The sequence below is a fragment of the Pan troglodytes genome, chromosome 7 (genome assembly GCF_028858775.2).
Source record: "Pan troglodytes isolate AG18354 chromosome 7, NHGRI_mPanTro3-v2.0_pri, whole genome shotgun sequence".
Lineage (NCBI taxonomy): Eukaryota > Metazoa > Chordata > Mammalia > Primates > Hominidae > Pan > Pan troglodytes.
Window position 1 is genome coordinate 31,719,143 of NC_072405.2, and position 12,466 is coordinate 31,731,608.

General features: G+C 48.8%; 1 protein-coding gene across 2 annotated transcripts in view; it reads right to left on the bottom strand.

Annotated features, from left to right (window-relative positions):
- The window catches only part of LOXL2 (lysyl oxidase like 2), a 106,650-nt gene that overhangs the window by 61,978 nt on the left and 32,206 nt on the right, over nt 1–12,466 (bottom strand). For both annotated transcript variants that reach the window (XM_024345097.3, XM_009455010.5), the window contains exons 2-3: nt 8,771–9,208; nt 867–1,042 (exon numbers count right to left, since the gene is read on the bottom strand). In XM_024345097.3, coding sequence (XP_024200865.2) covers nt 867–1,042; nt 8,771–9,125 — 531 coding nt within the window. In that variant the 5' untranslated portion in view covers nt 9,126–9,208. The remainder of the gene's footprint in view (nt 1–866; nt 1,043–8,770; nt 9,209–12,466) is intronic.

The window sequence follows — 12,466 nt, forward strand, 5'->3', positions numbered from 1 at the left end:
CCCAGCAACCCTACCTTGTGTCACACATTTGTGTAATCTCCTCCCACTCTCTACCAAGGTTAGTCTGTGTGATCCATAGAATACAGCAGAAATGATGGCCTATCACTTCCAAGATTAAGTTATGAAACATGACTTCCATCCTGTGTTCTTTCTCTCACTCTCCTTTGCCTCACTCACTCTGAGGGAAGACAACCATCATGTCCTGAGGCCACTCAGGCAGCCTACGAAGAGGCCACATAGAGAAGAACGGAGGGCTGCAGTCTACAGCTAGCAAGGAACCACAGACTGCCAACAACCATAAGAGCCTGCGTGGGAGGGGACCTTCCAGCCCCCATTGACAGCCTGAGTGCAACTCCATGAGAGATGCTGAGCAGAATCAAGTAGCTAAGCCGTTCCTCAATTCCTGACTCTCACAAACTGTGCGAGATGATAAAGATTCACTCTTTTCAGCTGCAAAACCTGGGGGCAATTTGTTACGCAGCAATTGATAACTAATACATTTTCCCACCCAAAGGGCAAGCTCCTGAGCATGGCACCGGAGGTGTTTCATGCCCATCTTTCCAGCTTCAGTTAACCCTACTCCCAGATGCACTCTCCCTGAGATCACGCTCTGCTTACCCCAGCCCAACCTTCACACCTCTGTGCCTCTGCCCATGCTGTTCCTTGTGCCTGGAATGCCCTTTCCCCATGGATGGGATTCCCTTCTCCAGAAATCCTTCCCTAAACTGCCCTTGTATCTAATCCTATTGGGTGAGGTACCCTCCTTCCTGCTCACACACACTTCTTGAAATCAATACGCAAAAAGCGAGTTGCATGGAAGAGGAAAAATGTTTGCATGAAGGAAACATCAAGAGCACATGACTTGCCTCTATCTGGTTGATCAACGAATTGTCAAATTTGAACCCAGGAATCCTTTTGTCGCTGCACACCACACCGACATCCTCCGTGTGCTTGCAGTCGGTGACGCCCCAGCCATTGGAGGTGCATGCTGCAAGGGTCGCCTCGTTGCCAGTACAGTGGAGATTGTCTAACCAGATGGGCCCTGAAGGAGGCAGAGAGGAGAGAAACCAAGTGCTGCGTCAATGCAGGTCTGAGTCTTTGCGGGGCACCAGTGTCTCACATGGAAAGAGAATTCTTCTCTAATTTTGGCAGCTGTGTGTGGCCATCAGTTTTTATTATATTAAGATATTGCACATAACTCTAAACCATGGGGATTCCTGGACCACAGTAAGCACCTGATGTGATCTGGGAATGTAGTAGATTTAACATGATTAGGATAGAAGTTAGATTTAAGCCCAGAAGTTGCATGGGATAGTGGAAAGAGCGGGGCTTTGGGTACCAAGCTGGGTTTGAGTTCTCGTTCAGCCACTTAGCTGTATAACCTTGGTCAAGGGCCCTTTTTCTTATCAGTAAAGTGGGGTTAACAATGACACTTCAGCTGCACAGCTGTGTGCAGATTAGAGATACTAGGAAGCCTGTGCCTAGTTCATTGCTGCCCACAGTTACTAAAAATAGTGATAATGATGATAATGATGATGATGATGATGATGTTTTAGTGACACTGATTATGGCATAAGCCAGTCTCACCTTCCATCCATAGCAGAGGCTGAACTTTGACCCTTCAGGGAAAAAGTAAACTCTCCTGCCACTGAAGGTTTGAGGTTTGTGGGGTTTTTTTTGTTTTTTGTTTTTTGTTTTTAGACAGAGTCTTGCTCTGTCGCCAGGCTGGAGTGCAGTGGCGTGATCTTGGCTCACTTCAACCTCCGCCTCCCAGGTTCAAGTGATTCCCCTGCCTCAGCCTCCCAAGTAGCTGGGACGACAGGCGCACGCCACCACCCCTGGCTAATTTTTTGTATTTTAGTAGAGATGGAGTTTCACCAAGTTGGCCAGGATTTCCTGACCTCGTGATCTGCCTGCCTCAGCCTCACAAAGCGCTGGGATTACAGGCGTGAGGCACTGCACCCGGCCTGGTTTGAGGTTTTTAAGGCATTTTCACATGTAGTATCTCCTTGGTTTTCCCATAGCAAGAGGACGAAGTGGCATGATTATCCCACCACCCCTTGAACCCAGAAGCCTGGGCCTTGACTTCCTATTCAGCTCCTCTTACTTCCCAATATTTCCCATTGCTGGCTCAGAGACAGCCCAGCCAGACTGGCCCACGGAGCCACCTCATCATGTTTCAGAAGGCCGCCAAGGGACTCTGCTTACGTCCTGTTTTTTTTGCCTCACTTGCGCTAAGTAGAGAATTCAGCGTGCAAAGTGTTAGAGGGTGAACCACAGTGAAACACCACCTCACACCCTTAGGATGGCTACTATCAAAAAAACAGAAAATGGGCCAGGCAGTGGCTCACGCCTGTAATCCCAGCACTTTTGGAGGCCAAGGCAGGTGGATCACAAGATCAGGAGATCGAGACCATCCTGGCCAACATGGTGAAACCCCATCTCTACTAAAATACAAAAAATTAGACAGGCGTGGTGGCACGTGCCTGTAATCCCAGCTACTCGGGAGGCTGAGGCAGAGAATCGCTTGAACCCAGGAGACAGAGGTTGCAGTGAGCTGAGATCACACCACTGCACTCCAGCCTGGTGACAGAGCAAGACTCCATCTCAAAAACAAAACAAAACAAAACAAACAAAAAAACAGAAAATGACAGTGCTGGCAAGGGTATGGAAACTGGAACCCTTGTGCACTGTTGATGGGAACACAAAATGGTGCAGCTGCTATAGAAAACAGTACGGTGTTTCCTAAAAAAATTAAAAATAAACTTACCATATGATCCAGCAAAAGAATTGAAAACAGTGTCTCTAAGAGATATCTACACACCTGTGTTCATAACAGTATTATTCGCAAGAGCCAAGAGGTGGAAGCAACCCAAGTCTCCATTAACAAAATGTGGTCTATCCATACAATGGAATATTAGTCAGCCTTCAGAAGGGAGGAAACTCTGAAACCTGCTGCAATATGGATGATTCATAAAGACATTATGCTAAGTGAAATAAGCCCATCCCAAAAGACAAATATTGTATGGGGAATCTAGAGGAGTCAAATTCATTGAAACAGAAAGTAGAGTGGTGGCTGCCAGGGCCTGGGATGAGAAAGAAATGAAGGTGGTTGTTTAATCGGTGCAGAGTTTCAGTTTTGCAAAATGGAAAAGTTCTGGTGATGATGGTTGCACAACAATGTGAATATACTTAACACTACTGAACTGGACACTTAAAAATGTTTAAGGCTGGGCTGGGCACAGTTCATGCCTGTAATCTCAACACTTCGGGAGGCCAAGGCGGGAGGATCATTCAAGCTCAGGAGTTCGAGACCAGCCTGGGCAATATAGCGAGGCCTCATCTCTACTAAAAATCAAAACATTTAGCTGGGCATGGTGGCGCACGCCTGTAGTCCCAGCTATTCAGGAGGCCAAGGTGGGAGAATTGCTTGAGCCCAGAAGGTTGAGGCTGCAGTGAGCTGTGATTGTGCCATTGCATTCCAGCCTGGGTGACAGGGAGACCCTGTCTCCAGAAAAAAATCCAAAAAGTTAAGGTGGTAAATTTTATGTGATGTACATTTTGCCATAATTTTTTTTTAATTATAAAGTGCTAGAGGATTTTCAAATAGTAATTTTTATAAGTGCCACTGCAAAATGAAAGAAAACAAATCTAAACCTCTCATTTTTCTCACCGCTCCTTTTAGGAGTCTAGAGCAGCAGACATAGTCAAACAAACCTGGGTTCAAGTTCCATCTGCCACACACTGGGGCACTGTGTGATGTGGTCGACTACCTCACCACACCTGCTTCTCATTTCTAAAGGCAAAATAATGATGCTGAGCAAACAGGTTGCCATGGAGACTCAATGAGGTAATGTATGTGCCTGGTATGCTTTCAACCTCCCTTTCCCTTTCCTTCTTCCAGTCCTTCAGAAAAGCAATGCATTCTACTGCTTCCACGATGTAAGAGAAAAGCAAATAAAAACATTCCCATTGGAGAGATTAGAAAACCAAGGAAAGAAACGGAGGCTCTTCAAGGTCGATAAGCACCCCGGGGCCAGTCTCCTGACGTCCAGGCCCTGCTGAAACGTGTCTGTTCTCACGGCTGCTGGTCAGGGCTCAAACGACAGCACCTTGGATCCATTGTGGAGAACAAAGAGCTAATTGAAAACATCTGGGCTGAGGTTTTCCAACTGGCTTCTCATTTTGGCCCGGTTTCCAAGCAGTCAAGCTCCACTGAAACATACACTCCCTAATCGATTGCTGTCTCAACAACAAACCAATGTTTGTCTTGCTAAGTACTAGCAACAGGGAAGACCCTCCATGTTCTAAGCGGAATGTTCTGTCGCAAAGCTGCCAAAGTGACAGAGATGGTGAAAAGCAGTGGCACCCTATTCCATCTGCAGTGAGAGAAACCCCCCTCGCTAAGGACCTGGAAGTCGACCAGTGCATCATCAAAGGAACTGAGAACAGCTGCAAACCAGAGACCCTAAGGAGCCTGCCCCAAAGAGCTGCTCTCTTATGAAACTTCCATGGACCCCCAATAATCTTCCATGGACCCCTTCCACATATGCTTGGTCAATTTCTACTTAGATGGCAGATATGTGAATCTGTACTTAGCCCAAGAGAGCATCACCATGCATGGTATACTCGTTTGGCCTGATTTCATAACAAAAATTTTTTTGTTTTTTGAGACAGTGTCTCACTCTGTCACTCAGGCTGGAGTGCAGTGGTGCAATCATAGCTCACTGCAACTTCCGCTTCCCAGGTTCAAGCAATTCTCCCACCTCAGCCTCCCAAGTAGCTGGGACCAAAGGCGCATGCCACCATGCCCAGCTAATTTTTGTATTTTTTGGTAGAGATAGGATTTCACCATGTTGGCCAGGCTGGTCTCGAACACCTGACCTCAGGTGATCTGCCTGCCTCAGCCTCCCAAAGGGCTGGGATTACAGGCATGAGCCACTGCAAAGGGCCCTTTTTTTTTCCCTCTACAGGCTTAGTGCTTATTAACTAGACTACTCCGATTCCAATGCAACCAGCTTCTGGGTCTGCCTGCTGAAAAGCAGGGCGGTTCTAGGTACAATCCAGTAGATGCCTCCTCAGAGCTGCCAGGAAAGCTGTGTCCTTGGGACACAAGATGACAGTCAAACTTTGGACACAAGAAAGCCATTCAATCAGAAGCCAAATTTTATGTTACTCTTTGCTTCCAATGCCTCTCCTGATGAAAGAAGAGATAAATATATATATACAAGTTAACAGATCATTAGGAAGGTGAAAATCATAAATGAAATTCAGTTGGAATGCCAGAGCCCAGGACAATGGAAATTATTCAAGTTAGACTGTGTGGGGTCACAAATGGGTGCAGTGGGTCACGCCTGTAATCCTAGCACTGTGGGAGGCCAAGGTGGGCAGATCACTTGAGGCCAGGAGTTTGAGATCAGCCTGGCCAACGTGGCAAAACCCCGTCTCTACTAAAAATAGAATTAAAAAAATCCGCTGGGCCTAGTGGCGCACACCTGTAATCCCAGCTACTCGGGGGGCTGAGATGGGAGGATCACTTGAATTCGGGAGGCAAAGGTTGCAGTGAGCCTAGATCCCACCACTGCACTCCAGCCTGGGTGATAAAGCAAGACTCTGTCTCAAAGAAAAGGAAAGAAAAAAATCTGTGGGGTTACAATGTGGTTATCGCTGGCTTCGTCGCTGTGGTCTAAAGAATGAGGGATGTGACTGGGAATAGGCTTAGCCTCCTGATTCTGAAGACAGGTGAAGGAGAGCAACCACCTCAGCTACAGCTGCTATAACCTCGAACAGGGGTTGAGAAACAGGACAGCTGCTCCCTCCAGAACTCCCTAAAAGGGCCTGTGGTTTACCTGAGCTCAGAGATGCTTTGGGAGAACGGTCTGTGAACAGGCCAGGCTAGAAAACCCAGAACGTCCCTGGTGCCCTCCCTGGTTTCACTGCTCCAGCCTGAAGTTCAGAGGAGCTTGAGGGGTCCTGGAGGGGCAGCCTTATCCACAGTCTGACCGGCACGTTAAGCCCCTAAGCCCCACCGGAGCAAGCCCTGGGCGCTGGCCACTTTCTGTGCTCACTATACCCAGAACTCTTTTGCCAACTCTTTTTCCTATTCTGCCAAATCAAAATCAATCAATTAGCTAATATTTACTGAGTGCCCACCATGTACCCAGTGATAAAGATCTGGACTGATGCTGGTGAATAAATTTAGATGTAAAAAGGTCTCTCATGTCATAAACGAAGCACCACTTCACGTAAGCAGCTTAACTCGTAAAGCCTTGAACACAAGACAGAGTTTTTTTTTTTTCAAGCATCTGTTTCTTTCTCCTCTCTTTGACGTTATTCCTTTTATAAACCTTGATGATTTCCATGCCCACAAAGATGACCTTTCCAGTACTCCTGGTCTCTTCGTTAATACACCTCCTGTCTCAGAGACTGTCCTCCATCCTGCTCCAGCCGCTGTCCCATGGTCATAGCTCAGGTCTCTCATTACCAGAGATTGCACCCACCCTTCAATCTCCATTTCACCTTTCCTGCTCTGCACCCACACACAGCTCCCTTCATCTTTTAGTAAACTTCTTGTATCTCCATCTGAACAGAGACTCGCAATCCAGTGATCACAGCAGCTATGCACAATCCTTCAACTTCTCCACTTATTACGACCCTCCTTACCCAGCACAGTCTCCATGGACCATGAGTTTAATCCTTGCCTTTCATATTCCCTCCACTCCTTGGAACTTTTCACTCTTCACCACGCTTGGATGGCAAACTCCCACCTGGGTAAAAACCTGTCTCCTACTACCCCATGCCTGCTCCTGATGGGGAAAAACCACAACCCCCTTGTCTGACAACAGGTGTTTTAAATTGAGGTTGAAATAAAATTAAGTTGTCACTGGAAAAATACCCAGTCACTGGAAAGCATTTGTTATAAAATAATGAGCGTTGGAAAGCCTGGAATGGAAAACATGAATCTGAGGTTACCCCTGGATCGCTCAGCCAGCCGGATAAACAGAGATGTGGAAGTATCAGACGTTTGTTTAAAGAAGACAGGAAGTGGGTTCTAAAGCCCAGCATTTGCTAACTTCACTGCTGTGGCTCTCATCGCCCAGAGCGAGCTGCAGAGAACATTTGACTCTGTGCTGTCTCCTGATCCAGTTACCCCAAAAGGAAATTTTCAATTGCATGGAGGTGAGATGTGTATGAGATGGGACTTCCTTTCTCCCATAATTTCTAGAATAACAGAAAAGTTGGAAGGGAGGATAACAGTTATCAATTTCAATGACTCCCAAACCTGTCACTTTGCAGGCTTCCAAAAAAGACAAGAGTCCTGGGCTCCAGCCCAGACCTTTTAAACTAGATTATGGTGGGTTGAGGTCTGCGCTATTCTGTACTTTTAAGCTCCCTTGGGCGATTCCTACGCAGTCAGCATGGCATTAGCCCTTTAGTCCAGGACAGGAGTATAGGCAGCTCTGTTTTAGTCCAGTAGCCAGACTTGTGCTGAGGTCTGGGCTGCAGCTCAGCCGGGTGGGCGGGTGTGGGAGCTTCCTTTGCCTGGCTGACCCAGAGATAGGAAACTCTTAGCTCCTGGCAAAATGTTTAAAAAGAAACAATTCCCTCCACCCTTATCTCTTTCCTATTTGGGAACATACACTGTCAGGGTTTCAGGGGTTCTTAGCCCAACTTCCAGATGGGGAAAATGAGGCTGGAGAGGACATGCGTCTTCCTACAAAGTGTGGTGTCAGAGGTCAGTACAGACTGAGCTCTAGGTTCGGGGCTTCAAACTTTGTCCTGCCTCAAAGCTGTTAAAGCAATTTTTTAGGTTTTTGGGTTTTTTTTTGTTTTTTTGAGATGGAGTCTCGCTCTGTCACCCAGGTTGGAGTGCAGTGGCGCGATCATGGCTCACTGCAGCCTCCGCCTCCCGGGTTCAAGCGATTTTTGTGCCTTAGCCTCCTGAGTAGCTGGGACTACAGACACTCGCCACCATGCCCGGCTAATTTTTGTATTTTTAGTAGAGATGGGGTTTCCCCATGTTGGCCAGGCTAGTCTTGAACTCCTGACCTCAAGTGATCACCCCACCTCGGTCTCCCGAAGTGCTGGGATTACAGGTATGAGCCACCGCACCTGGCCAGCTCTTAAAACAATTTTTAAAAATAAATTAATAAATTTGAACCTCACAAGGGAGGAAAGAATAGGCTAACCAACGGTGAAAAACCCAAAGCATCTCTGTGCCTATTGTGACCAAGCCCGCAATAGCAGGTTAGTGTGAAAACGATGAACTCCACATGCCAGGAAGGTGGGGGGCGTCAGGCAGCTCCAGCATGTGGGAGCCATTGTGAGGAAGAGCAAGAGGCTTTCCTAACAGGGAACGATTTGGCGTACAGCGCAACTTCCTCTGGGCTGACGCAGCCCCCAGGCAGGGCATATGGGGCGGAGAGAGGAGCACAGGCCGATTTCACCCCCTACCTGGGGTCACCAACTGTCCTGGTTTTCCTGAGGTTTTCCCAGGATGTGAGACTTTTTGTGCTAAAGCCAGGAAAGTCTTGGGCAAATCAGTATGGTTGGTCACTTACTGTGCCCCTCCTCAAGCACCCCCCCCGACCCCGCCTTCCTGCAGGGTGCAGCCTGAGTGGGCACAGAAGGATGCCAGTCCCTGGATGGGCATCACCAAGAATTTACACTTCGCAGTGCGTGCAGCCTCCTCTCCCAGGCTGACCTCAGGGAAGGCCACTCCGGGTCTTGCCAGGTGACAGCACTCAGATCCAAAGCACAGAGCGTTTACCTTCCCCCTTGCCGTAGGAGGAGCTGGCAGTCCAGGACTTGGCCTCCACGTAGGCCAGCTCCCGGCAGACGACATGGGCAGCGTGGATGGAGAAGTCGTCATCGCACACGGTGCCCCACTGGCCATCATAGTACACCTCCACCCGGCCCTCGCTGTGCTTCCTCTTCTGCCCAGCCAGGCGCAGCTGAATCTTGGCCACGTTGGCGGGGGCCTGGGGCTGGTGATACTCGGGAGCCGGTTGCTGGAAGTACTCGGGGTAATGGGGCCAGCTGTCATACTGTGCCAGGCTCAGGGGGGACAGGAGGGCCAGCACAGCCAGGCAGCTGCAGAGGTGGGAGCACAGAGGCCTCTCCATCCCTGTCTTCGGGCTGATGATCCCACGAAGGGGCCCTGCGCAGCTGGGAGGGACAGGCGGGGTATGGAAGCAGCAGGAGCTTTCTGGAAGAGAGGAGAGATGTGTTAGGATGGGAACGTGGGGCTACGGAGACCTACATAGAGAACCAGCGATTTCATACCCCTTGGCTTGATATGGAAAGCTCGTCCATTCTCGACGCCAATCCAGCCCCACTCCTACATTTCCACCACGCAGGGCTGGGAGGTCCCACCTCCTTTACCTACTGCCTTGTCATCTCTCTAGAATGCTTTTTCCAGTAGAGTTCCTGGCAGGGAACAGAGCACACTCCAACTTAATTTAAGGAGAGTTTTTTAAGACTACGGACATGCCGGCAGAGTTCTGCGGAACTAACAAAGGCTGGTGTCACACCCTAGGGCTGGCAACTCAGGGGGGGTTGTGACCACCCAAGGCTTGAAGGGAGCCTGCGGAGGTGAGAACTGGAGACTGGCAGAGGGAGCTGTCTCTTAGGAGCTGTGGCCTTCACTGGAGGGTCTCAGAGCCAACCCATGGCAACGGCGGGGACACGGGAGGGAGAATAAATACCTGACTCCCTTTCCTCCGGTCTTTGAATCATTCTGGTGCCTCCTATTAGGCAAACCCAGCCCCCTTCAACTCGAAGCCACTGGCAAGGGAGCTGAGCCCATTGAGGGAGCCCGTGTGGGACGGCCTCCTGGAACATGGGGGCCGGTGGAGAAGGAGCAGGTCTGAAGGGGTGAGGGCAGGATGTTCAACACACCCACCCTCCATTAAATGAATGGCACCCCAAAACACTACAGGAACATTTGCTAGATGAATTATAATTTTCCCGTCAGCTTTGAGGGCTGCAATGCTAAATGAGTTTTAAAATCCTCAAGGTCCTGGTCATCGTATCTGGTGGAGCCTACCTCTAAGAATTCCCGAGTGAAATCATGTAGCAAGAGACCTCGTGTATCTTGGTCCTCCCGTAATTCAGAGAAAAGAGGAGATGATTTTAAAAGGAGCACACGTGTGTCTTGTGGAGAAAGATGCAGGGCCCCAAACCAGGATGAGCAGGTGGAAGCTTAGGTGGGGGCATAAGGTATTTTATTTTAACCCTATGCAGAGGAGTAGGCCAATCATATTGTTCTGGTCATGGCACACTACCTTTGAGGAAGGACTGGCTAACTTTCCTGTAGTCAGAGCTGTCCAGAGCTGCCCATGGAGGGATGATCTGCCTTGGGTGAGGCAGTTCCATGTCTGTTGGGTGACCAGCAGTGCTCAGTGCCCCGAAGAGGATGCTGGGGTGGAGATGTTAGAGCCTGGGGGACAGTCAGAACTGAGGATTTTGGAAAGCTTTCTGATGTCACCAGAGAGCCAGCCATGCTCATCCTGTGACTAACAAACAAGGCCAGAAAGTGATGGAGGGTTCCTGAGATAGCTCCTGACCAACTGACCAATGCACAGCCTGACCCTCTAGTAGTGTGGCTCTAAAGGGAATCAGGGTCCTGGCCACTCATCATTCCCATCAAAGCACATCTGCATCCTCAAGCTTACCTATGTCTCACAAGAACCTTGGGGAGTAGAAGAGGCAGGTATTATTAGGATTCTTATTTTACAACAAAATCAAGAACCAGAGAGGGTTAGAGATTTTGCCAGAGTTGCACAGTTAGTGCAAGCAAAGCCAGAACGGGTCACTCCCAATCTGCCATCCCATATAAAAAGTCCTGGTTCAGCTTGGATACAAAAGCCTTTATGTGTGGCACGCGCCTACCTTCCCTGCTTCGGTTCCCACGACGGTGTCTCCCTTCCCTCACCCCAGCCCTGCCCATGGCACACGTCCCATCATATCAGCCTATACCAGCTTCAGCTTTTGACACCTAGAACAACGCACCTCCATCCCCTCCCCTCCCCTCCAAATGGCACCTGGTGCAATCCTTCCTGTTCTTCACAGAGACCTTCCTAGGTCCTCCTATCAGATTGAATGTCTTTCTGCTTCCCTTTGACATCACATTTTGCTGGTGCTTTACACTGTTGTCATGTCTGGCTCTGCCACCGGACCCTCAGGCCCAAGGGATAGAAACCACCTCTTTGTCATTTCTGCTCAGCAACACATCTGCCTCTGGATGTGTCAGGCTACCTTGCAGTAGATAAAGCTACCTGCCAAGAACAACTAGAAAAGGAAGGTAAAATATTAAAAACATATGTTCGAAGACACGAGAAAGCTACCGAGGCAGCAAGGACTGAAGGAACCAAGAATCCAGAGAGATGGGAAGGGCATTGAGGTGAGGCTCACTTTTGTCTCTGCTTTCCCCCGGAAGATACTCGCCAATTCCACGGCAGTGATCAACAGGCTGAGAAGCTAAGCAAAGCTGCAGGCAGCCTCCAGGGACTGGGGAGACTGGGAGTTCAGAACCTGCCAAGGACAAAGGGACCTGTTAAACAGCTCCAGGCTCTCAGATGCATTCCTGAAGAGCTGCATTCTAGAAGCCAGGGCATAGGAAGGTCTGACATTCCCATAAATGGAATCCCAAAGAAGAGGAGAGAAAGGATGTGCAGAGGAAATAATGGAAGAAATAATGGCCTAGAATTTTCCAGAATGACAAAAGACATCAAGCCCACACAGTGTAGTTTACAAGGAAAACCACATCTGGGCACATCGAAATCCAACTGCAGAGAAGACAAGATAGAAAGAAAAATCTTAAACACAGGGTAGAGAAGCTGAGTTACCTTAGAAAGAGCAGCAGAAAGACTAACAGCTGGTCCCCTCAACACAAATAAGGAGACAAGACTTCAACAGCACAACATTTTCAAAGGGCGGAAAAAAATAAGTCTGCCTAGAATCTGTGCCCAGTGAAGAGAATGAAGGTAAAATAAGGACATCCCAGATAAACAAAAGAGGAACGAGTCTGTCACCAGAATATCCACAAGACGGAAATACTACAGGGAATTCTTTAGGCAAAAGGAAAAATCATCCCAGATGTCAGTAAGGAGGCGTAGGAAGGAATGAAGAGTATGAAGTAGGAAATGATGTAGGTAAATCTCAATGAAGATCGAGTGTGTAAAACAGGAAGAATGTCCTGTGGGGTTTAAAATACATGTATGATTAAAATGCATGGCAACTGGCTGGGTGCAGTGGCTCACGCCTGTAATCTCAGCACTATGGGAGCCTGAGGTGGGCGGATCACAAGGTCAGGAGATCGAGACCATCCTGGCTAACATGGTGAAACCCCGTCTCTACTAAAAATACAAAAAATTAGCCGGGCATGGTGGTGGGCGCCTGTAGTCCCAGCTACTCGGGAGGCTGAGGCAGGAGAATGGCATGAACCCAGGAGGCGGAGGTTGCA